Source organism: Hippoglossus stenolepis, chromosome 4, assembly GCF_022539355.2.
Source record: "Hippoglossus stenolepis isolate QCI-W04-F060 chromosome 4, HSTE1.2, whole genome shotgun sequence".
Lineage (NCBI taxonomy): Eukaryota > Metazoa > Chordata > Actinopteri > Pleuronectiformes > Pleuronectidae > Hippoglossus > Hippoglossus stenolepis.
In genome coordinates this window covers 25145566-25172731 of record NC_061486.1, presented here as the reverse complement: position 1 = coordinate 25172731, position 27166 = coordinate 25145566, and the positions used below count along the sequence as shown (strand labels likewise).

General features: G+C 42.9%; 1 protein-coding gene across 2 annotated transcripts; it reads left to right on the top strand.

Annotated features, from left to right (window-relative positions):
* The first annotated feature begins 10353 nt into the window (after nucleotides 1-10353).
* On the top strand, nucleotides 10354-22528 carry meis3 (myeloid ecotropic viral integration site 3). 2 transcript variants are annotated; one of them, XM_035153544.2, is made up of 13 exons: nucleotides 10354-10840; nucleotides 11212-11318; nucleotides 15408-15547; nucleotides 15855-16029; nucleotides 16115-16165; nucleotides 16254-16304; nucleotides 16707-16856; nucleotides 17069-17177; nucleotides 17436-17578; nucleotides 18251-18327; nucleotides 19219-19277; nucleotides 19381-19467; nucleotides 21172-22528. In XM_035153544.2, exons 2-13 carry the CDS (start codon nucleotides 11307-11309, stop codon nucleotides 21369-21371), a joined length of 1254 nt encoding a protein of 417 aa, XP_035009435.1. In that variant the 5' UTR covers nucleotides 10354-10840; nucleotides 11212-11306; the 3' UTR covers nucleotides 21372-22528. The 2 variants fall into 2 exon arrangements, with proteins under 2 accessions (XP_035009435.1, XP_035009436.1); XM_035153545.2 differs by lacking the exon at nucleotides 10354-10840 and adding an exon at nucleotides 10864-11113.
* The last annotated feature ends 4638 nt before the right edge of the window (nucleotides 22529-27166 follow it).

Sequence of the window (27166 nt, the reverse complement as noted above, 5' to 3'; positions counted from 1 at the left end):
AGTCGCTCATAAGCAGCCAAATGTGCATTGTTGTAGATCAGTCTTCAAGGCAGGCAGTTCTTTCTCTTGTGTCTCACCAGTATCAATTTTAGCTGCTGGCAAATTAATCCATCTCCCAATCCCTGAAGAGGCACCCTTCACCTCTTCAGCAAGAATTGACTGGTATCGGTTATAGTTCTGCTGTCCAATAGCATCTGTGTATTATCTGCAGTTGAAGAAAATTATCTGCAAGGTTCTCTACAGTCAAATCTCCTCTCTCTTGACCTTGAACAAGGGGTAACATATTTATCCCTGTAGTAAGTGAGATCCTGGTAGTGATGCGGCTACATGATAATGATCAAATCAGCCATTAAGAGGGCTGTTTTCAACCCTTTTTAGAAGAACCCTTACCTTCCTATCAAATTCATCTATCCATTATCTATATCGCCAGTCCTTTAGAGGGGGGAGCTGGAGCCAATCCCAGCTGACATTGGACAAGTCTTTTACATTTACACCTATGGCCAATTTAGAGTCTCCAATTAACCTAACCCCAATCTGCATGTCTTTCGACTGTGGGAGGGAAACAGACACAGACACGGGGAGATCATGCTGTACAGAGCCGACACCAGCTGAACCAGTAGGAATCAGGGACCTTCTTGCTGTGAGGCAACCCACTGCACCACCGTGCTCCCAGTCCAGATGAAACTTGATTGTCTATATGTATAGACTATGTGCTTCTGAATGGAAAATACCCATTTTGTCGTACATCTCTTCTTCAGACTGAGCTGATGCAAAAGCTGGATGACAGCATCATGGAACTAGTGTAGAAGGATGAGGAAGGAGTCAGAGAGCTCTGTGGTCTCGTGACCAATTAGAGCGAGACACATGACGGGGATGGAGGCATACAGTGGTCGTGTTAAACTAGCACAGTTTACGGACTTTACATTAAGAGGCCAGGTGGCCTGCAGAGACCTTCTCCGGCCTCCAAGTATAAAGTCTTACAAATTCAGGAGAATTTGATGTGAACACATCAGCGGATCCCCTGCTGGAAGACCACATTCACTGGTCATGCACAGTCAAAAACCACAAGATGTCACTGTTGCACTGTGTAGTGTGGAGTTCTCATCAGTGACACTAGGCCCACACACACACACACACACACACACACACACACAACACACACACACACACACACACACACACACACACACACACACACACACACACACACACACACACACACACACACACACACACACACACACGATATTGACACATTGACCCATGGCAAGAAGTGTCAGTGGTCCGGGGCAGGATTGATCACTGTGCTGATATGATGGCCAGAGGAGTCACAGCTCATTCATATGCACAACAAACACCAGGATCACAAAGTCTTGATGTATTTGCCTCAAAGGGTTAGCACAAGGTCCACCTAGTGGAGACAGTAACAGCAGAGGGAGGGAAACATTCAGGTATCAGTCTGTTTCAGTCAGTGTGCATCAAAGTGGTGCTCCCTTAATCAAAGATAATTTGAGGTTTTACATTCCTATGATTAGGGGCCACTCTATCAATGCAGAATCAAGGTTAATTGTAAGATACAAATTGTTTGTAATATAAATGTTGTGTACACAAATTGTTTGCTTCCATTGACCACATAGGTGCCTGTACGAACTGTACCAGATCTTAATCCTTTATATTCTCTCTCTTTAAAATTGGTCAGATTCATCTAATGCGCGTAAACATCACAAATCACTTTCCCTTCTCCTCCATCTCTCAGGAGATTGAGATACGTGTGGCATGGTGGCTGAAGGCCGATGCCCAGGAGAAGATGGAGAAGAGAAAAAAGTCTGGTTAGGTCATATTATAAACCTGATCAGTTCTTATCACTGATAATAATAATATAGGACTTGGAAGTGGTTTATTTGTTGTTGGATTCAAACACTATATATATTTTATATACAGTCTATGGTCGTAACCTTGTCATACCACTAGGGCGGGATATTGTTACACATTGTCAAAGTGATTTCTTGACCCTCAAACTCTGTAAACACAATAAATCAAAACTCAGAACCGTTTGATTGTGATCTGTTGATGTAAATAAAAGGTTCTCAAATAGGTATGCTTAATGCAAATCTTTAGCACATATTTCTATTTTTCATGATGAAGCGTTTGTTTGGGGGTTAAAACAGAAAGGTAATGTGATCTCAAATGAATGTGAGACTGTTTGATTGTTGTGTTTGAAACAGTGAGAGTAAATGATGAAGAGTTGGAGAAAAGTGATGGAAGCACCAGTTGTCCTCAGGCCATCTGTTTCTGTATGGACTGCTCTCTTTCTCTCTCTCTCTCTTTCTTTTTCTCTCTCTCCCTCTCTCTCTCTCTGTGTGTATGTGACCCTCCCAGTAGGGGGGTCAAAAGTGGGAGGTCATGACCCCACTGACCCTGTGGGAGTGGGAGATCATCAATCAGCTAGAGGCTGGACAGAGCAGCGGGAGGGGACACACACACACACACACACACACACACGCACACACACACACACACACACACACACACACGCACACACGCACACACACACACACACACACACGCACACACACACACACACCAAGATACTGTAACATTATTCACTCTGCAAATGCACCTGGGGAAAAAAGCATATAATATATATAAGTCGTATATATTTAGTATAGAATGTATTAAAGGACAATTTCCATCAAAAAGTATTTCTCTTGTGGATAGCCGATGATTACATTACATTACATTTCATTTAGCTGACGCTTTTATCCAAAGCGACTTACAATAATGATGACACCCTAACCCATAAGACTCCCCCCGGACTGCACACACACACTTTCATGCAGAAAAGCCTCCCAGACATTTGCTGTTGGTGTAGGTGTGTATTTTGTTTGATAACATACATGATGTCTTATTCATGGTAATCTCGCTGATGCTATCAAACACTTCAGCACAGAGAGAGAGAGTTGGACAAATGGAAGGAAAGTAAGTAAAGCTTTGGCCCTTTTCTCACCACAGTGCTTCCATTTCATCCAACTCCTCAACTCCCTGCCTTTGAAAACAAGCACACCCTCAAATAGACACTCACACAGAGCCACAAACACTACCACTATCAGGGTTATCAGCCAGCATTTGCAGAGCGACAGGGCATGCTTTTTCTCTTTCCACCATTCCTCCTTCTCCTCCCCCCTCCCTCCTCCTCCTGCAGCCTGTCCTGTTGATCAATGAGGAAGTTCTTGAGCCTCAACTATTAATCAGAACCTATCGGCTATCTGTCTGCTGGGCCAACCAATCATGGCCGTAGGACAGCTGGACTGTGAAAAATGTGGCCTGCTGGATGGAAGGGTGGTTGGGGACTTTGGGGGTGGAGGGTTCATGGAGGAGAGGAGGGAGGTGAAGGAGCACTCAATCTGATCTGAGTCAGAATGTTCAGAACACAGCTCCGCTGCTCAAATACACTTTATACACTGACCGTTTGTTCTTGACATCATGGGGACCGTGCACACACAAATGAGTGCACAGGGGCAGGTTTCATGACCGAAGCACCATTGTCATTACTTTTATTTGGATTTGGTTAAAGCTGCCAAATTCTAATAAGTATGATGAATAGTTTTAGATAATTATATGAAATATAACACACAATAATATTTCAACTAGTTACAACAAATACCAATTGTTTAAAGCTACAAGATAAAAGTGAGTCTCAAGAAGAGATTTTAGTAAAAGATACTGATATTACCTGGCTAAGAGCTCCAGGAAGGAAGATCCACAGCTGAGGGGCCGGAAAAGCAAATTGTAATCAATCATATTCTGATTCAGGGTTATTCAAACACAGGAAACTTTGGGACATTCAGATATAAACTTCAGCAAGGCATGACGTAATATGTGATACTTCCATGGTACCGCATATAAATATTGCCAATGATGCAATTGCATGATTTACCCCAGGAGTCACTTGTACATGAACCCAAACTAGACCCCTGGGGAACCCCGCAAAAGAAAGGTATGAGGAAGAAGCATCCTCAAGATTTATTGAGAAGGACCAACATGACAGATAGGAGATGAACCAATCCAAAGCCACATCCCTGAAACCAACAACATTCTTCAGACGACTAATCAAGGCATTATGGTCCACTGTATCGAAGGCCGAGCTGAGGCCAAGGAGATTTGAAATAGATTACAGGCCTGTGTTGGCTGAGTCATTGAGTCATTGGTGACCTCGACTAGATCAAAAATGTGAAGAAAAGCCATCTGATTGGAGACAATTTGAAATCTTTGAGAAAAACCGCAACACATACAATCATTCAAAACTGCAGGGGGGAGGGAGGGGTCTTAAAACGGGGTAAACATTGACGTGGCACTGAGTTTGTCCTTTTTTCCATTTCAGCTCTGCCGGCATCGTGTTTTTAAAAACCTTACTTGTGTAGTCTTTGCGGCGGTAAACTCCCCAGCGAGAACTATAACCTTGTTGATCTGTTGTCCAATAACAAGGCCTGTCCTCACACCTCAAAGCTTCATCAACACGCTACCATCCCTCTTCTGCATAATCACCATGCTCACTCTCATCCATTCACATCTTATTGCCATGATTTGATTACACCTAATGCTATTACTCTGCTCCCATCTCTCTCTCTCCTCCTCACTCCACCTCTCTCTCTCTCTCTCTCTCCCTCATCATGGATTTCTTGCAGATCTTATTAGTGTGTGATGTGGACCAGGTCTCCCACTTTGGATTTATGAACCCTCAGACTTCTCTCCTTTAATCTCTCCCTCTCTCCTCCTCCACTCGCCTTCCTGCATCTGTCCATCCATCATTCCCAGGGTTGGCTTGGGCGGAAGAGTATTAATCCCTCCATCCCATCTCTCACTGCTCTGGACAGATGAGGGGATGGAGGAGGGACTGGGGAAAGGAGGAGGAAGAGGAGGGGTAGAGGGTAGGCTGCCGAAGATTACTTTCCATAATATTTCTGTAGCATTGTGGGTAAAAACGGAGAGGTATTGCAGGTAATGTATGCAGATTTACTCGATGACTGCTCATTGCTTGGATACCTTCAACAGGTGTCAGGATGAAGACAAGATTCTGCATAGGTGAGTGTGTGTGGAGCGGGGGTGCACTTGTGATGATGAACAGCTCAGCGTGACAGTGTGTGAATGAAAGTCAGTCGTTCACATGATTATTCGGGGTCTATGCAAAAACGTCCTCATGCAAAGTCCACATTTCTGCAAAGGCCAACAGGAACTGCGTCTTATTACCTGTTGATGCTTGCAAAGCACACACACTCTCACGCACACACACACACACATGCACACTAACCCACACACAGTTTGTTCAACCGAATCCAATAAGCTCTGGGAAATCAATTGGACAGATCAGGACATTTAATGAGTCCAGTCCTCACAGGCCAAATTCTCTCTAAAAAAAACAACAACCAAGAAACAAATTTGGTTAAAGAAAATAAACCTTTGACCAGCAGTCAAGGTAAAGCCGACAAACCCCACCCCACCCACCCCCTTCCTCCATCCGAACCTCTGCAGTGACAGGTAGATTAAGGGGTGTGATAGATGCCCCTCTCTGTATCTCCCTCTCTCCATCTCCCCTCCTTTCCCTCCCCTCCATCCATCATGGCGGCTGGTGTAATTGTGGCTGCGTGGGGCTGGCAGAGGGAGCCTCCATCCATCTCCTTAACAACAAACAGTCACCAGGACGGATGGCGCTGCACTCCCCAGTTAATCTCCATCTATACGGGGAAGGGGGCATGCAGGGATGGGGAAGGGGAAGGGGAAGAGGAAAATAACAGAATGGAGAAAGGTAGTGTTGGCTTATACCGTAAACAAAAAGAGATGGAGAGGGAAAGCCAGATGGAAGGAGAGAGGGAAAGATGGCGGAGGTGAGAGCCAATGCCCAGATGGGTAGAAGCAGTGGGGATGAGAGGAAGAGGAATGACCCAGGTGGGGGGAGAACAAGCAAAACTGGAGGCAAAGTTTGCAAACAGGCTGCAGGAGCAGGTCGATAAAGGTGGATTTGTTCGGCGAGTGTACCAGAAGAAAACAGGAGAGATGGGGGAAGGGAGGGGGATACAATTTATGTCCATGCAGCCAGACGACCCAGAAACTGGAGAGGCACAGGCTCGTAAAAATGCACTCTGCACCCCACCCACCCCGCCGACTACACCTCACTCATACCCCCTCCGTTTCTTTTCCTCATCCTCTCTTTCACCCTTTACCTCCCTCCGTCCCTTCACTCCCTCGCTCTCATGCAGGCGGTAAAGGGTCACAGCTCTCTGATGTTTTCGGGCGCTAGTGTGCGGTTGCCAGAGGTCACCGCAGCCATATTCTCTTAATGGCGGAGTCACTGGAGTCAACAAGGCTGGGTGGCCTTCTGGCCTAACCTCCATCTCTCTCTCTCTCTCTCTCTCTCTCTCTCTCTCTCTCTCTCTCTCTCTCTCTCTCTGGTAAAGTAAAGTAAACTCGCCATTTGTGGCAAGGTGGAGGCCGCACCGGTTTCTTTATGTTGTTGTTTTTCACCTTACAGATGATGGATTACCATTTGAACAATGTCAACAGCTGGAAATGTCATATTCCTGTTTGCGGCAACTGCTTCACAAACTGTGGGCACAAACTATTTGCAGAAGTTTGTAATTTAGTCAGCACGCCCAGCTCTTTTTCGTAAAGTCATACTGAAGAATGCAAAGCTGCAACACACACGCAATCCTGCCGGTAAACCACACACACACGTTCAACACATTTCCACTCTTCACTTGTTGTTTCCTATTTACTAGCCTTTCGGCATCGCCTGCATTGAGCAGAACGCCTTGACACTGACCCTCAGGCGGGCATGCGTACATGCAAACACACAAAGCCAGGGACACACACATACATACATACATACACTCCTATGTTGGCTGTACGGGTGCACACACTACACAGGCCTTGGTGGTTGCAGAGGAGGCAGCACTTAAGCCCAGACAGGCTGTGACAAATAACTGCAGCAGCCTTGACATGCAGAACCTGCCTGACTCTGTGGTGCAGACTGTTTTATACAGGAGAGCTGCCACCGGGAGAAAATCACTAAAACATTCAAATTATATTCATAATATGTTTTAATCAAGCACCACATGTGTATTTCTGCGTTCAACATAACAGAAGGTTGTGAACACGAGAGAGCTGTGGTATCCTGCTTAAAATGTATAACACAAGGTTTTAGATCACTAGTAATGCTACCAGTAATCTATACTCCATGTATAGGGTGTTTACATATACAGACAGTAATCAAAAGGAAATGTTTTTACTCTGGAACAAATGAAGTATTATGTCCTTTACTCCCACATCCACTTTTTTTTTCTTTTCCTGTGACCCCATTAAAACGTGGTATGTAGAAAAGAGCGGCTGACACATCTGACAAATGTGGAAAAACACATAAATGACTCCAAAGCATTGTTTTACTAAATGAGGAAATGATTCATGTTTCTCGTTCATATGGGCTGTGCACGAACAATTTGTTCAAAAAGGAAAGAAATTAACTTTGTTTGAAATTTCACAGACAAAGAAATGTGCAGTAGGGCTATAGTAACCTATGGTGACATAACCTATGTTCAATTAGACTGACCTTTTTTGAGCACTTATAAAAAACCCAATTACTGAGATCCAGATAGACGTGTGATTAGGGATTGGAGCAGGGTTGTGCTGCATGTAGTGCTGTCAACACAAATCACAGATGTAGAGCATCGTGAAAATCCATTGTATTTAACTATGTTTTACTGCTGGGCCTCTCAGACCCCAAGATGGTATAATGCATCATTTAAGCACTGGACTTCAGAAACATGACATGAATTCTGAAAAGTACGACGCAGATAATACGACGTTTGAATTTGAGCTTTAAGCAGCTAAAGAGGGTCTTAAGTTCTCCAGGACTCTTAGGTTTGACAAAAACAACACAAAAATGATTCAAATCTTTTGAACTCTATAGAATTGAGAATCTTCATTTTTATCCCATTTTAACTTTTTTATTGAATTTCACTTTCCTGTTTGCTAGGCATAGGATATAGTTAGGACGTGCTATTTTAGGGCATCTGCTTCTCTGGGAACAGCCGATGCAATTGAGTTAGCTTTCAGCATAAACTTACCAACATATGTTGTGTTAAAACATGTTGCACTGAACTGTGCTGAGAGTAGGTGTTGCCCCACAGACACACAAGTGATAAAGAAGGAGAGATCCTCTGGTGTTTGTGATGTAAATGAGTGTAATCTACACGTTTAGATAACACTCTGTTAGATAAATGTTACACAAGCTGGAGATGTATGGTTCAATGCCAGCAGCAAGCTGAAGTGTCCTCAGGTGAGATCGGCTCAACAAGTCACTCATTATACCTCCTATTATAAGCTGCTGTGTGACTTGTAAACTAAAGGGTTTCCCCACAAAGAGATGAAAAAAGAAACTGGATCCCTGCGAACATGAATTCGTCAGATGGCTGCACACTTAAAATGTTAATCCCTTTTTCATTCAACCTGTTAACAAAGTGAAAACAAGCCGTTTCCAGCCCATTGACACCGCTGCACGGCTGTGTTAACCGGGCTCAGTGTAGGAGGGGGTCGGGCGCTCTGATCACTCCTGCAGGGAACCAGCACCCTGCGGAGTTGAAAGACCCCTGCGGCCGCGGCGGTGGTTGCTGGGGGCCCGGCCGCACGGTCAAATCTCCACGCCGCCCACAGAGCCGCCTGCCCCGGCCGGCTCTTCCCCCGCCAGGCCGCCGCTGATTGAAGTGCAGCCGCCTGTTGGCCCCTCACAGCGGGGCCGCGGGAAGAGGAGCGTCCCGAATAATTATTATGTTACTCAGGTGACATTTACAACACAACGCGGGCAGTTTAGATATTCCACCTACATGCGAAGAGCTTGTTTTCTCTCTCTGGTTTCAACGAAAAACTTTCTCACGATAAATGTTTTTGTTTTCTCACTTCTGCCAATCAACAAACAGCCAGAGGGGCCACGAGGGGCCTTCAGGGGCCATTTGGGCGTCAAAAGGCTGAGCCACAATGCATGTCCCCACAAAGACAATAAAACACTTTGAGAGCGATTATCAGCCGGTAAATTTCATGTCATCCAGCACACTTCAAACTTATTTATGGTCCAGCAAGAGGGAATCACTGCATTTAATTATTTATTTATAATATGTTTACCTTAACTAAAATGAACTCTACTGCAGAGACAAAAATACTTTTGATTGGTTTTATTGTCTTTTAATCGTCCCACATGCTCAGTGGCTCACATGTTCTAAATCAGGGGCCATAAAGTGCCCTGATTCAGCAAGGTGCAGGTTTGTCCCATATTATCGTTACTTAAGCTTAGTATTAGTCTACAGTCTCACGTAAATTACTTTATTTTCATTTCCAGCGTTACTTGCTTATATGCGAGAGATAGCTGAAGAGATCCAGATGGTGTTGTGCGGGGGAAATGTTTGTGGCTGCAGGAGTCAGCACTCTCCAATCGATCCCCAGATATCTCATGTACTATGAAATTATCTGCTGACTCAATGACTCTGAAAATGAAATCGTCAAGGTGTTATCAAATATTAAGTTTAGCACTACATGCCAATCCCAACTGTGGAGGCATTGGTATAGTTGGCTATTCTAATCTATGTTGTGTTGTATTTTATCTGCACCTTGAGTGTCAATAATAAAACCATCATCATCATCTATGAGGCATTGGTTCTACATTTACTCCATATACACTATACATTTTCTTTTTCACCCATATTGAACTTTATAGTTTTATTTTCACTTATTAGATTTAATACTGTATTGTTTTACTCTATTGCATATTGTGTTACTGTAATCATGGAGCAAGCTGGCACAAGTATATCCTTTGGGATTTATGAAATCGATGTTATTTTATCTTATCTTATCTTGCAAAGCCACACGTCATTAAACATATTTTGAAAAGGGTTTCTTGTTCTCGCACATAACTTAAAAAAAGCTTAGAAAATAAACATATGCAACAAATTTAAAACATATTTAATGTTAGTATTGTTAGTGTCTAGTGTCTCTTATTGAATGTATTTTAAATGTGCTGCATTTATAATCCTGCGATTACGTTTTTAGAGCCAAATATAGGTAATAATGAGAAGTTCTGGTCTTTGACAACATATTGTGATCACTTTAATGTGATTGTAGATTCATGTTGTTGAACATGTTCCATCCCATAGATAGACTGAGGGTCATCACGGGTTCTTCCCTGCAGTTATCCCGGGATGATAATAGCGCAGCTGCAGCGAGGATGGGGGAGATAAAGAAGGAAGGATGGGTGGCTGATGATGAGAGGAGTGGTATCAGCGACCGAGGGGGGTCTTCTTTTTCTTCTTCTACTACTTCTCCTTCTTCTTCGCCGTTTGTTTGTGATGTGGAGGAGGAGGAGGAGTAAAGGAGGAGGAGGAGGAGGAGGAGAAGAGAGGGAGGGGAGCCAAGAGACCCCGTCGCGTTTTGACCCTCGGAAACCTACACACCACCACAACCACCACCATCATCACCACCATCACTCCTCCTCTTCGCCCTCTCTCCTCTGACTCCAAACAACACCATCGCTCGTTCACAGCCATCTCAGCCGACCGTCTCCGTGTGGACAGCGAGCACAAGGGGCCAAAAAGGACAAGAGCGGACGCCTCCTCCGTCTGAACCTCCGCACGCACACCGAGCATCCCGAGGCTCTGCGAGCCGGAGCGAGGGGCGCACCAGTCGGACGCGAGGCGCTGCAGGGACCGCCGGCTGCTCGCTGCACTCCTCCGCGGGAGAGGAGGGGTTTTTCCTGGACTATTCCCCGGAGCAGCACCCGGACTGGACGAATATTTACGTCTCGGTGGGACATTTTTTTTTTGAAACCATTAACTGGAGCGCTCACCATCACCAGGAAATCGCGTTTACAATAGCATCAAATAGGCTGCGAGGTTTATTAGAAGCGTTTATTGACTCCTAGCGTATTGTAATATCACCATCAGGCTGGGGGGGTGTCAGGGTGTCCATAAAATCTGCAGTCCCGTCATTATGTTGTAATATAAAACGCGATGGGCTCCGAGTAAACAGGAGGAACAGGTCCTGAGTGTTTTCTGTGCACAGCCCGTGTGTGTGTCATGTTAGTATTAAACCTTGCAGATCGCTTGTGCTCGGTGTTAATCATGTCAACAACTTCATAATTGCTCATGCACATAATAAAAACACTTTTCTCTGCAGGACTCCGGCGACCAGAAGGGGAGGCAGCAGAGCCCAACTGGACTAGCCGAGCAGGGCATCATCCTCTCCGGGTGGAGGGCTGGCTGTCGAGTCGCATGGAGAAGAGGGTACGTCTGCTGTGTGTTCATTTTTATTTTTTATTTTTTTCAATTTCTAATGAGAACGGTTTAGAGTAGACATATTTGTCTATGTTACCAAGGAGAAGAGGTAATTAGGAAAGCCATCATAATGGGAGCATATGGCTGGGAATCCTCTTTGCACTGCACACAGTCAGTCCCTGGTTTAGCAGGCACACACACACACACACACACACACACACACACACACACACACACACACACACACACACACACACACACACACACACACACACACACACACACACGCACACAAAACAGAAGGCCCGGAAACAGACTGGTGGACTGTGCTGGCATGGGCTGCATGTTTAGGGGAAAAACAACAGAAAAGCATGCCAGCAGAAAGCATCAGAGCCACAGAGAAACCCCTATTTAAACTAACATAAAAGCTATTCACAAATGTTCTTCATACACCAGCAAGTGCTTGTTTCAAATTACATCCATGATGCTGCAAAGGAACAACTTGCAGTGCTTGTGCCTAATTGCAGTTCAATGGAGGTTATGCAGAACTTGCAATCTAGATGTCAGCATTCTCTCCAAACACGCCACAGGGAGCTGTTGATTTGGATCTAATATTTCTCCCTCTCCTCGGAATAATGTGGACTTATTGTTGTGTAGTGTCAGTGAGGCGTTATAATGGCACATAAGGGTTAGAGAGTAGTCATTAAGAGGCAGAGCAGAGGAGATGCAGCTCTTCAACTCGGTAAGTAGGTCAGTTTTTTTGCTACAGTGATTCAGAGGCATGGTGGTGGTGGTGGTGGTGGAGGTGGAGAGACAGGGCAGAGGCTGCAGGCTGCAGACCTGAGTGCAACAGAGAGCAATTAGAGATGTCCAACGTGTGGACAGAAAATCACTGCTGTATGAAAACAGACACACACACACACACACAGACACAGTTCTCCAAAATCAAATGACAGAATTAATAACATGAATTCTGGATGTACTGTGTAATCACTGCATGCATCCAAATATAGACCAATGAATGTTATCTTCTCATGATTCCATTCAACTTACAGTAAAATTCTACTCTTGTTTTCTTTTGCGAGGACATTGTATCACTAATTGCGGCCATTCTCTCTTGCAAAATTGAAATACAATCCAATGGAGTCTGGTCTAGTGTGTTTGTTGAACACACTCAGGATTTTGCCTGCAGTTTTAAAAAGTTGTTATGTGTCCTACAGCTCCAAGATAAATCTGCAACAAGCTCAGTTTTATTTTCTTCTTTTTGTTTTTTTTTATGTCCTTTAAAACACAAAATCTGCATGACAATTGTTAAACTTTAGAAAACGTTTAACAGATCCACGTCACCCGTTAAAAGCTCGATAATTCCCATACACACGTTGCGTCTCTTTAATCTGAATATCTTGTTCATTCAAGCGCAGGAAAACTGTGAAACTTGCGGCGAATCCATCAAAGCGCGTGATGGAAATAATCCTCAAACAAATTCCCCTTCTTACTGAATTGACGCACCGAGAAAACAAAGGATTTAATTGTTTTGCTGCATAACTATTTTTAAATGTAGTAAAAGAAAAACATTTCTTTAGACTTTAACCATTAGAATATTGTAATGTAGATGTTTACAAAGTTTAAAAAATTCGTCATTCTTAATAGTTAATTTTGTGAATGCAGATTTGTTAGTTGAGACTTTTAAAAGTCCGAAATAATACACAACGCTGTGGAACTTACCCCGTCTTCCTGTTGTATTATTTATTTGACGTTTTATTCAATGTCTCAGTCAGATATAAATCCAGTTCTACAAAGCGGAGTTACGTTATTACTGTACTACAGCTCATGCGAAGTTATTTTGGCCCCGTGAGCAGAAGTGAGGAAAACACGTCTGTTGAAATAAAAAAAAAATAAAATCGCATATGAAGACGTTGTGCTGCATCTGAAGCCTGTTCACCACCTCCGTGACTTTTTGGGGGGGAAGAAATTAAGTGAAAATTCGCGGAATTTCTCATCTCGACTTGTGCGCTTTGATCTGCTTGACGCACAGAAACCCGATAGGGGGCCGTGCGTAGAGGGAGACGCGCAATCCGATAGCGGTGATTGTGTTAATAGCCAGCCTCCATAAAAACTAGAAGGTGTCCCGGGCCAGGGCCTCAGAGCAGGTGCTTTCTGTGATCCTGGTGGCCACATGGGACTCTGGCATATACAATAATTTGATAAGCCATTTAGGACAGTGGTTCCCAAAGTGGAGTCCATGAGACCTCCAGGGTTCCTGCAGAGGGGTCTCCAAGAGGGCACTGTGTAGGAAGGCATGAAGAGGACTAGTTTAATCTCTCATATTGGATTATAGAGGTCAAAATAAAGAGAATATGTGGGAATGATAACTTGTATTATTGTGTCACTCTTAGAATTCCAGAAATAACCACAAAATTCATTTTAAACTGGGCACTGTTGGATTAGGAAAAATAGTGTTCACGTGCTATTTGCAGTCCTGATGAGTAAACAAGTGGAACTAATAAACAGGATTGTTTAAGTGTAAATCTGAAAGGGCAAATGTAATTGAATCACTCTCCTGCAGTGGCACAACTGTGGAGTAAATCACAACCTGGGGGGGCAACAGTGTCCACAGAAATATATAGGCTATAAGCAGATCATAACTTTTATGGCACAGTTAAAATAACACAGGAGTGAAAGGTGTCTGCGGCCGGGCCACCTAGCAGGTGCTGTCTGTCTGTGATCCCGGTGGCCCTGCTGAGGGACTGAGGCGGAGGGAGTCTCCTTTTAATCCAGCAGAAAGAGAAACAGAGGCAAGATCTGCTGACCTGAGCAAAGTCTCCTCAGAGACAGAAGCTGCAGCGAGGCACAAATTAGCTCCATAACACAGAGAGAGAGGGGTGTGTGTGTGTGATACATGTATATTAATGATGCTCTGTGTGTAACTGCTGCTGTGTGTCTCTGTATCTGTGCGTGTCTGTGAGTGTGCCATATGTGTGTCTGATCCATCCTGTGTAATAGTGTGTGTGTGTGAGCAGGCTCTCACAGCAGGTTGCGAGGGACGTCTCAGCACGGCTCCTGTCTAGTCTGAGTTTAGGATGGGAGGAGAGGATATTAGCAGCTACAGACTCATCGTCTTTCTCCAAGGATCTCATCTCTCTCTCTCTGTCTCTCTCTCTCTCGTCTCTTCTCATCTCCTTCTCCCTTTGAGCAGCAGACAAGGACCAACAAAAGCTGCTTTTTGGTTCTTTACTGCTTTATGCATCCGAGCGCTTTAGGAGTTTCATCAGGGTGTTGTTATCCAGGGGTAGAATGTACAGCAATTACGCTGAGAAGACACTGAGACACACACCAGTGGATTTTACTGTACACAAACCTGCAGTATTTGTCTCTGCGCACACACAAACACTCTGTGATCAGAATACTGTAACCACAGTATATTATTGGAAATATATTAGACTGAATGCTCTCAGTAAAAAGGATGTTTATGCCTCTCTGTGTCTTTATTTTGTTGATATTGGTGTTTATTTGGCTTCCACTGATTCATTATGAATAATTAATCATTACTGGAATGTTTGAAGTGATGAATTACTGTTTCCCATTACAAACGCATAAGCATGCACACACTTAAAAGCTGACATAATTAGTCCATTAATCTGTTCTGAATCAACACAAAACTAATTTACTTTAAGTCATTTGTAAAATAAAAACAGGTCAGCTTCTCTTTTCTGTCAGTCTTTTATGATAGTGAAATGAGCACCTTTGGGTTCTGGACTGTTAGTCAGACAAAACAAGCAAATTGTATATGCCAATTTGCGCTTTTGTGTAATTGTGATTTTTCATTATTTTATCATATATTTAATATAGATAAATGATGAATTGATAAATCAAGAAAATAATATTATTGGTTATTATACACAGCTCTGTGCAGACCACAATTCTAAGCAGTTAAGACTCACATCAGATGTGGTCACTGAGGGTTGGTCCAGTAAGCCGCTCCTCTGAAGCCCCCCGACAGCTCAGCCACATAATAAAATCACTACAGTTTGATGTCAGACAGGCGCAGATGTCGAACGTGTCTCATGTTTTCTGTCCTTCTATCTAATTGTGTTTCAGTATGAAGAGCTGGTGCACTACTCAGGGTCGGAGGCCATGTCAGTGGGGGGGTACGGCGACGACGTCAGGACGCTTCCTCCCCCACAGTACGGAGCCCCCATCCCTGACTCGCTCAAACACCACAAAGACCTGATCTATGGGTGAGCATGTGTGTGTGTGTGTGTGTCTGAAACATTAGATGTGCACTGATGTTGCCTGTTCGTCTCAAAAACACACTTTAAACTACACATGCACTTTCAGCAGATTCTACATACGGTATATCTTTGTACACTGTATATGAAAATACATGTAAAGTGTTTACAGCTGTCCGTTTTTTTTATAATGTATTGAGTTTCACCTTCTATAAATGTATCATGTGTTCACTGTGTCAACTGTTACTGTGTTTATGTACATTATAGAATGTTAACTGTTTACACTCTGTGTGTGTGTGTTTTTGTGCGTGCGCAGACACCCACTGTTTCCACTGCTGGCCTTAGTGTTTGAGAAGTGCGAGCTGGCCACCTGCTCCCCTCGAGACCCTGCCTCCTTCTCCGCCACCTCCCACCTCACGGGCATGACCAACCACAGCGACGTCTGCTCCTCGGACTCCTTCAACGATGACATCGCTGCCTTCGCTAAGCAGGCGAGTGGGAGCTTCGAGAGCCAATCACATGCCCACGAAAGTCTGTTTTCAGATTTGTAACAACTGTTGGAATTTTGCGTTGCAGATTCGTTCAGAGAAACCCATATTTTCGTCCAATCCTGAGCTGGACAACTTGGTATGACGTAGATGTCACGCTAAAATAAAAGCACATTTTCACACATGCATTGTGGTTTGTGTATTGATCATCTTTATTTTCAACACAGATGATCCAGGCCATACAGGTTCTTCGCTTTCATCTGCTGGAGTTGGAGAAGGTTGGTGGATGAGCAGCATGAGTTTATTTTACCTTTTTGTGGTCATCCAGGTCTTACAGCACTACAATGCTGCCTTTCCTGTAATTTAACAAACTCCACACATTTATTCAAGGATAGCCAAATCAATTATGAGAAGGTTTAGGGAAATCTTTTTCTTTTAATGCCTTTTAATTTAGAAAAAAAGTAAATATATACATATGGTCAAGCAGTGAAAGACATTTAAGGATAGGTTAAAAAAGTCTCTCCTTGTGGCCAACATGCACAATAATACACATATAACAAGTGAATATTGTTTTAAGATGGACTTATAAAACGTTCACAGCACTACTATGACTTATTCATATACTTATTAGGAAGTGGTGTTAACGGTTTGCATTGATGAATGTAAACCTGTCTTCTAAGGTGCACGACCTGTGTGACAACTTCTGCCATCGCTACATCACCTGTCTGAAGGGCAAAATGCCCACGGACCTGGTCATGGATGATCCGCAGGGAGGTTCCAAGTCTGACATGGAGGACTTCACTGGATCCTGCACCAGTCTGTCAGAGCAGGTGAGACACTGGGGGTCAATACAGAACTCTACCGCTCACCTGTACCACTGCATCCACTGGATGACTGAATAATGACCCTGTGTTTCCTGTCTTGTCGTTCTCGCTCCCTTTCCACCTGCTGGGAATTCTCCAACTCTCCATTAATCCACTCTCAACCACTCTCTCTCTCTCTCTCTCTCTCTTTTTCCCTTTCGCTCCCTCTCTCCCTACAGAATGCATCATGGCTCCGGGAGCCAGATGAATGTGCCTCTACTCCTCTGGGAACACCAGGAACCTGTGGCCTGCCCTCACACAGCACAGCAGACAACTGTAGCGACCCAGGTACATACACACAAACTGGAAATACTGTGTGTGAGAGATAACACTGCATAGCACAGATGCAGGCCGGGAAACAGAGGTGTGCATGTACTCAACTGTCCCATCTGCAGCAACAGTCACGCACAGCCCGTAACAAAATAAATATTATTATTATTATTATTATTATTATTATTATTATTATTATTATACATAATTTATAATTTAGACCCCAACACGCATACACATTTGCTAACATACAGTGTTTACCTGGTGTTCCTACAGGCGATGGTCTGGATGGAGTGGGCTCCCCCAGCACAGGAGAGGAGGATGAGTCTGACAGAGACCGGAGGAACAACAAGAAGAGAGGGATCTTCCCCAAAGTGGCCACAAACATCATGAGAGCCTGGCTCTTCCAGCACCTGTCGGTGAGAAAGCTTTGACTCTGGACAATACTCTGCTGAGCGGTAACGAAACAAAGAAAGCTTTTGTGTAAAGCTGTGGATGAGGGAATGATTATATAAAGTAAGGATTCAGTGTGAGACCAAACGTCAGTGACAAGAATAGACAGAGAGGTGGAACGAGTGTTATAATGGAGGTCAATTAAATTAAATGAAAAATCGGGGGATTAAGTGATTATGTGAATATGCTCGCTATCGAATAATCGTGGAAGTGATAGAAATGGAGAGAGTAATTGTTGATGAGGTGGTTAGATTGGTAATTAGCTATTAAATGAGGCAGGTCAAATGTTGCTTTACTCCATTTATTACTGTGTGCGTACGTTGGCAGGGCGCATGCGTGCGTCGTGTGTGTGTGTGTGTGTGTGTGTGTGTGTGATAGAGAAAGATACTGGGAGAGCATGAGGTGTTGCTGAGGTTGAAAATGGCAGTGTAGATTTGAATTCAGAAGGAAGGTCGTCTGTGTTCACACAGAGTTCATATACATTCATTTTCAGTTTTCTAGATTTCAGCCTCAAGATGAATCTCATGTTGATCCACATGAATCTGGTTACGTCTCTGCAAGACAGCGGCAAACATTCCACCCTAAAACCCTGTTTGTGTTTGATTTCCTTAACCCCTGCTCTGTGTATCCTCACCCAGCACCCATACCCATCTGAGGAGCAGAAGAAGCAGCTGTCGCTGGACACAGGACTGACCATCCTACAGGTCAACAACTGGTCAGTGCACACAAAATCAATACACTAATTCTAACCTTACAGCTTATCAATCATGAGTTAAACTGACTCATTTAAATTGAAAGTGTCGAGTTTCAATTTGACAACATGGCCGTTACCAGGTCAATAGCATATTGGCGTGATAGTCTGATGCATAAATGAACAGTATCTACATTTTACAACTCACCACGGTCACACTTTTTGCTTAGTAACTCTTGAAAATGAAAGGTGGCGCTTTCAAGACTTTTACCGAAGACTGTAATCGACTTTATTGGAGAGAAGGTTGTAACAGAGGAAGAAATGTCCCTCTAAGCATTTTTCCTGAAGCTGCAGAGCAGTAAAATCTACTTACTCCATGTTCATAAAAGAGAATAGCAAATCAATATCAAATAATCAGATGATTTACAGCTCCCAAAGTCCCCGTTCACTCCTCAGGTATATATCTTCATATGCATACAGTATAAATACACACACAGAGCATCTCCATACTGCTGATCAATTAGTTCTTTCATGATTTTCAGTTTTCTGTACTTCAGTTTTAAATAGACAAACACACTCTTAAATTAAAAATATATATGTGTGCTAAAAAGTGTATTTTGTAATCTGCTAACTAACATGTTTTTATTTGTTTGTATACACACACACACGCACACACACACACACATACTCACAGTGACCCAATCAATGCAGATCAATCAATTATCACAGGGCCGATCAATACCTGCTCTGCCCTAACGTTGATTTACGCTGCCCTCTGAAAGGGTTAAGGGTTGTAAAATAGAAAAGGTTAATAGTCTGCCGGTCAGCCTTTTTCTCCATTAACGGGTGGCCTCTCTCTCTCTCGCTCTCTCCCTCTCTGAACACTCTTTCTTTATGTCTCTCTCCCCTGCAAAGGTTCATCAACGCCAGGAGGAGAATAGTTCAGCCGATGATTGACCAGACAAATCGCTCAGGTCAGTGTTGCCCTAATACATTTACTCGTTCTCTGCGTGTGTGTAATGTAGAGTGTGCGTCTGTTGTGTATTTGTGTCTGATAGAGTGTGTGTTGTCTCACAGGTCAGGGTGGTCCCTACAGCCCAGAGGGGGCGGCCCTCGGGGGCTACGGGCTTGACGGACAGGCCCACCTCGGTCTTCGAACAGCAGGTATGTTTTTCTGTAGGAATAAAAGGTTTAGCACTTTTGGAAAAAAATGTATCCAAATTCTGCTAAAAACACACTGACCGACATGATCCTTTATTACCTCAGACACAATTAGTGTAGTTTATTTCGGCTCAATCCCACATGTATCGTCCTGCTGGCCCAAATACTCACTAAAGAACCACATGTGTATTATTTTGCTGCTGGAAATAGTCCCAAACAAATGCACTTTTTCTGTTATAAAACATTTGTTATAAACTTGGGCACAGCTGTTTCTGGAAAGTCTTCAAAAGCGTCTTTTGAAAATTGAAGTTGATGTTCTACCTATTCAGTGGGAACAAGTGGGTTTGGGGCTGGGTGCTACAAAAAGGCAGGACAACTCCAAACTCTTTTCAAAGGATTTGTTGACAGTAAGAATATTGTCAGCAAAACACAGTCACTGCTGAGTATCTTGCAAAAATGTGCTTTTTCATTAAATACTGTGAATATAAATATTTACAAGCCTAAGTGAAGAGTGACTCACCATCTATTTAGCAATGTGAGGTGTCTCCTGGACACACTTGTACACACCCTACCACAACTCCACTGTCTTTCCACACCCAGATTTGACGATCATTTCAGTAATTAATTTATAACCATGTTAACCAACACATGTTAGCAATTCAAATGTTGGCCACTTGCAAAAATCACACCATAAGGCTGGAACCAGTTGTTATATATGTTATAACCACAAGAAAACAATGTTTTCTGATGCTGTTAAAACCTCCTGGACAAGCTGCTGCGGACAGAGTTTAATCAAACTCACAGTCTAACAGAGCTCGCAATACTTCAAGAATATCAAGTACATCAGGGTGGTGATGAGGAAAATGTGTGAAGAATGATTCATAATTCAAATATGTCCATATGAGGTGATACTGAAAGTCCCTGTATTTTTCATTTATATAAGCAGATCATCAAACATTTGATAAATGGTTTAAAACATTTACAACAGTTTTTAACATTTTTAAAATTGTATTTTATTTATTATTTATTTATCATCATTCCCTATCTGCTTATACAGCAAACTCTACTTACATTAACTACATTAATGTGTGTTATAAACCTTGTATTAATTAAATACATAACTCTCATGAAACCTAAATTGAGGGAAATTGTTAAACATCTCGTCAAGTTTGATTGATTGGTGCCGCCATTAAGAAAAGGGACGTTTCGGGTCTGAATATTTATCCCAGTGTCAAAGTCTTGTAGCTTTAAATAAAACCTGAAACATGCCGAGCAGAATAAAATGATTTTAACGAAACTCAATTTATTTTTAACAAAGGCAGAAGCCTTTGTTTTATGCAACAAGGGTTTCAAAGAAGAGTGCAGGAAATCTGATCTAATTTTTAAGTAATGATAAAGTTGAAAAATATTGTGTTTTCAGTTAGTTTCCAGTGGAAAATACAAAATTATCATATCTTATAAAAATGTTTTTAAAATATTTTTTTGATTTATTTAATAAATAAATACAATTTTAAATGAATAGAGTATAAATAACAAAGTAATTCAAAGTAAAATCACAGAGAAATAAGGATGATATCTTTTACCAAAGACAGATTATTAAAAATGCCGTAGACTGTAATTGATCAGCAGATTTCTCCACATTAATGGAGCCGTATCCTTTCACCTTCTACACAGTAAAAGCCTGTTCCTCTGTTGTTGCCTCACCAGGTCTCCAGGGGATGTCTTCTCTGCATGGTGACTACTCCAGCGCTCTCTTGTCCCAGCCGGGCTACCCTCCCCACCCAGGACCTTCCCTCCACCCTTACCCCGGCCCACACCCCCACCCCGCCATGCTGCTCCACCCGCCGCCACACGCACACCCTGCAGAGCCACTCCTCGCGCAGGGACTGGACATACACGCACACTAGCTGTAGAGGGAGTCGGGGGTGTGCGTGTGAAGGAAAATTGCTGTATGAATGTGTGTGTGAGTGAGTGTGTTTGGGTAGATATGTAAGTGTGTGTGTGTGTGTGTGTGTGTGTGTGTGTGTGTGTGTGTGTGTGTGTGTGTGACTGTGAATGTGCAATGACGCACACAGTACACTATTTAAAGAAAAAAAGACACGTTGCTCCGAGTTTACATTCCCCACTGAAAGACACTGACCTCAATGTAGCTGTTCCACTTGCTAACACACACACACACACACACACACACACACACACACACACACACACACACACACACACACACACACACACACACACATGCACACACACACCGTCTGGACCCACAGGTTTAAGCCATACCTCTTTCAGAGTAGAAGTGCTTCCTCCTCTCCAAATGTAGCCACTGTGTCCTGTGGGTGAGACACATGGTTTAAACTACACTTCCCATCAGCCCATCATGCCTGCTGAAACCACAGGAAGATGCTTGACTGGATCAGAGACACAGATGATTATTGATCCTCAGACTTTTTTACAACAGCACATTGACGTTACTGGATGGGACTTGATCCTGTGAACACGCCTTTTTCACAACCCCCTGTCTTCCTGCGCACGCTGACTGTCAAAGATACAAACACACACCTTCACACACACTTTATTTAAAGCTGATTTGAGTTGTTTTTTTCTTATTCTATTTTTCTATTTATGTGTGCCACTCCAGGCGGATGTAGCCTCACATGAGCTTGTTGAAATGTTAGTGCTCTTCCTCAGCATGAAGCTAAACACTATGAATGACTTCCAGTCTGCCTCGCTCTCGTACCACTGAGCTCCTTAAAATGCCAACAGGGGTCCGATACCTTAGGATCTTTCCTACACACGCAAATACACAACATATATACACACACACAGCAAGACACGCTACACTGAAAGCCATTTCTACACACACAGACATACAAACACACACAAACTTCTGTAAGCATTTCTAGTACATGTTTGTTTGTCGCAGCCAGCGTTGTGTGAGGGGAGCTGCGGCCAAAGGACTCTTCAAACATTGAGCTCCCTCTCCGCACTGCTCGGAGCGCTGAAACATTTCTGAATGATGATGGGATAATATCGTTAAAGTATTAAAATGATTTTTTTCTAAGACATGTCGTGGTCTTCTGTTTGTGTGTATGTGTATGTGTGTGTGTGTGTGTGTGTGTGTGTGTGGTTCTACCTATGGCCAGTTAAAACACCCACAAATATTAATACTGGTTAGTTCATATAAAGAAAGTGAAACTGCAGGTCGGTCAGTACATTTCATTTCTTATACACCAACTAAAAACATTAGTTGCCTGGTTAATTTGTCAGCTTCTTGGTTAAGTTTTTATTTTTCCATGCAAATACCAGTGTATATATCTCGCATGGACCATTAAGACACCAGAATACTGCAGTGCTAAAATCTAAAAAAGACATTTTACTAAAAAACACAATCTTTAAATCATCATAAAACGAGCAGCTATAAGCTATATCTTTATCTCATTTAAACCACTTTACAAAGAATGTATTTCCTGCTCATTGTGAAGTTTCAACTACAGTCATGTTTAATTCAGGCAGCAAACGTTTGGTGAGAAAACATCTTTGTTATTGAGATTTGCATCAAACATCACATTTTCTTATACATGATGAAACATAACACTGTAACCTGTTTTTCATAAATAATAATGTTAATATGGATATTTCTGAAGTGAGCTGCTGCACAGTCAGTTTCACAAGTCTCCTTCAAAACTGAATTACCCTACATTTCTGGAGACGGCGGTTCCCATCCCCACTGATGACCAAAACACGTGTAAGCTCATGCACTCCCAGATTTTACACTGTACCATATTTAGTGTATAGTTGGGATGCAGCCGATGTCTCTGTCTCAGTTTGAATGGAAAATAAGTCAGTTCAGTGCAGGAATTATTAAAAAAAACGATTAGTAGTTTTCTGCCAAACAAGACAACCTTTCCATATTTTTCAGAAACAGAGCAGCCTCGTCTACAACCCTATGTATAGAATGTGGTGTGTTTCCATCCACCATTTTCTATCCTAGCATTATTCAGTTCATTCCAATAACATATACATTGATGAAACTGATATGGTACAAAGATACACAACTGAGGCCCTCTCCTCTCACGACTTCCTAAACACGACCAAAGTCAAGATCAGGCAGCACAAATGTTTTAAAACAGAGCAAATAAAATGCTTGCGTGTTCTTGATTTACAATAATCAAAACCACTCGGGAATATTTTGACTCCTTCATGAGATGCTCTAATACTTAATAAAAATAAGCCACCTTCACTGTCAAGAGATCTTTTCTTGAGAAATAGTGTAATCTCCCCCCTCTTTTCCAGTCATAAGTCACGTCACTCTGTTCCCTCCCCTGACTATCAGTTCAGCTCTGACAGAGGCCTCAGGCTGCAGCCGCAGTAATCTGTCAAACAGGCCAGAATATCACAGAGAGGGAAGAAATCAGATGTTTCTTAATGTTTTATAGCTCAGACCAGAGCGCCTGGTGGCCTCAGTAGATATTTTCCTGTCCTCACATTCCTCTTTTCTACTTGCTTATCACCTAAATTAAGGATGACGTGTCAGCAAGGACAAACACTAAACTTTATCAACCTCTACATTAACTTTTCCCCTGGCAGTAACACATTCCATTCATAACCTTCACCTCTCTTCTCCTCTACATCCCTTTATCCAACAAACCTCAGCACATAATTTTGCCATCCTACACCCAGCATCCCAAACACACAACAAACACTGAATACCCACACCCACCCTGCCCCCCATTCAGCCTAAGGCAGGAGGGGTGGGTGTGGGTCAGGGGCCAGAGTTCAGACAAGGGTCAACAGGAAATGGCTGTTGTCCCTGGCACCAGGGCCCTGACCTCGGTACCCCTCTGCTTTTCATTTCTCTTTGTCCCCTCTTACACTGACTCCTCGGCAATGTGGTTCCGGACGAGCCCCTCATTTCTGCTCTTTCTCCTCCTCGCAGGATGTTTGTCTGGAATATCAATGTCATGTAAAACAGTGCAGGAACTTTAGTTTCATACTTAACTGTTTTCAACATCAGTGCGACCTCTTGAAGTTCTGACAGTGACCTCTGCTTTACCATAAAGCTCTTTGTGAGACAACATGGGTAGATTGTGCTTTCATCTTTTCGAAACATACTTTATATAATGAATGACGAGTCTCCTCTTCCTCTCGTTGAACAAAGTCTGAGCAGGCGTGATTGTGGAGTGCAGCCGTGGGTTTGAGGTCCCGCCCCTACACGTGTCAACCTGTAGTGAGTCAGTCCCAGCTGTCAATCATGACATTTCACCAAATATTTATAGCATCCAATAACTCGAATTAAGTCAATTTAAACGTACTTCAAACCAAACTTAACAGCAAACATGAACACTAGAACCAGTGGTGGGCTGTCAGGGCAAGCAAGTCAAGCAGTGCTCAAACCTGTTAAATCTAAAAACAAAAGACATTTGTTAAACGATACGTAGGTGGAAGCAATATCTCACCTTACATCTGTGTAGAATTTAGTGACACCTAGTGGTGAAGGTGCATATTGCAGCTGAATACCTCTCACCTCACCCTCCCCTTCCAAACATGAAAGACAACCTGTGGAAGCCGTCAGTTGTCATAAAAACTCAAAAGGTGTTAAGTTTGTCCATTTTGGATTACTGTAAAAAACATGGCGTTCTCAGTAGAGAGGATCCGCTCACAATGTTAATATAAACAACAACAATTTGTACAATTTGGATGATTACACACTAGTGAAAACATCACTAGGATTATTTTATATCTAATTTCTGCCAATAGATCCCTTTGACCTAAATCGTACACACTGGACCTTTAAAAGATCTAATATTGCTCGTTTGTATAATTTTTGTATTTACTCCCTCTTGTGGAGGCAAGGGGTTATTGTCTCGAGAAGCCAGCTTGACTTCCAGCTGCTCCATCTATCGTTTTGTCATATTTCTCGTATTTTCTAGTATCTTATTAGTTTAATTTAGCGTCTGGTTGTCATCTTTCGGCAGATCCAGGCTAGTCGTTTCCCTCTGTTTCCAGTGTTTATGCTAAGCTAACCAGCTGCCAGCTATGGCTTCATATTAAAAGGTCAGTGTAGATTGAGTGGCATCTAATTGAAAACCCCTCTTGTGACCCTCTCTTTTCAAGCATCAGAAGCATCACCTTCATGTAACATTTAAATGCTATAGAGCCAGTGTTTGGTGTACCTGCTCTGGGCTACAGTAGAAACATGCAGGTAGATGTAGATATAAAGGGCTTATTCGAAAGTAATAAAAACATAATGAATCTTGGTTTCAGGTGATTAAATGATTCAATAGAAACAACATGAAGAAAATGATATTTAAGTTCTGCCAATAGTTCTCCCTAAATCCTCCACGCTGGACCTTTAAAATGTACACATTTGAGAGAGTGGTATCAACCTTCTCATCTAATTCTCAGTATTAAAGTGAATAAGTGTATTTCCTAACACGATGAACAACATTAATTCTCAGTGTTGGTACTCTCTCTTCCTTCAGCCCCACAATGTGTTGACTGAGCTTCATTTATATTGTATGAATTTCACTTCTCTCAAATTTTTCTTTTTCTCTCCAGCTGTTAGAAAGCAATGATCCTAACGTGTATAATCCCGCAGCATCACAGGCAGGGATCTTGGCAGAAAACATCCACAGCACATGCTGCACTTCATTCATACGTCAGTGTTGAAACCTCACTCACACAACATAACTCATGGTCAGAGGCTCAGCTTGTGATTGGCTGCCCTGTCTCTCACCGACACAGACTCCATTAGACGGTGGGAATTACTCTGCATACGATCTGACAAATGGAGAGAAGAACACTCTCATGTGTATTTGTGTTTCACTGTTTGTGTACTGAAAGGAATATGAAGCTTATAGCACACAGAGGAGTGTGGGGTACTGCAGAATGTTATTTAACCCCAGACCTTCACAAATCAGAGGAATAAGTTTCATTTATGTATTAGATATAAGTCAAGTTGAGACATTTTCTTATACTGACAAAAATAATTTCACATGAGTTGCATTGCAGTGCTGGTACAGCGTCGGCCCTTGTGTGCAGGATGTTTCATATGCTTTGAGTGTATATTGCTACATTCCTTATAATGTTTCCATCATTTCAAGACTCCCACTGGTTTGCATTTCACCATTTGGGCTATTGAAGCAAAATGGATGCACGTGTGTAACGTGAACGCCTGTGTGTGTCGGCGCATGAATATGTGTGTGCATAAATATGTACAATTCAATTTTAACATAATGTGTGTGTGTGTGTGTGTGTGTGTGTGTGTGTGTGTGTGTGTGTGTGTGTGTGTGTGTGTGTGTGTGTGTGTGTGGGGGAGTTACTCTGGTGGTCATTAATCATTCAATTACACACCTGTCAGAGTTCAGACAAGTGGGAGAGAGGGAGGGGAAGGGAGGGATGTGGTAAAAGAGGGAGAGGGGGGTGGTGGTAATGGAGGAATGCAGCAGGGGAGAAAGAGGAAGAGCAGGGAGGAACTGAATGACGAAGAGAGGGAATGAAAAAGCACCAGGATGGCTGTAAAGAGAAAGGGAGAAAGTTTTATTGTGGGCGTGTCAAGGAGCTGTGACAGAGGCAAGCTGCCGGATGGTGACAGCCGCTGAAAGGCCGCAGTTAGGACAATGACACGTACATGTATTATAAGGGACAAGTGACAGATGAGCACAAGGCAGGACAAGACAGTCAAGATGCAGCCAAACTC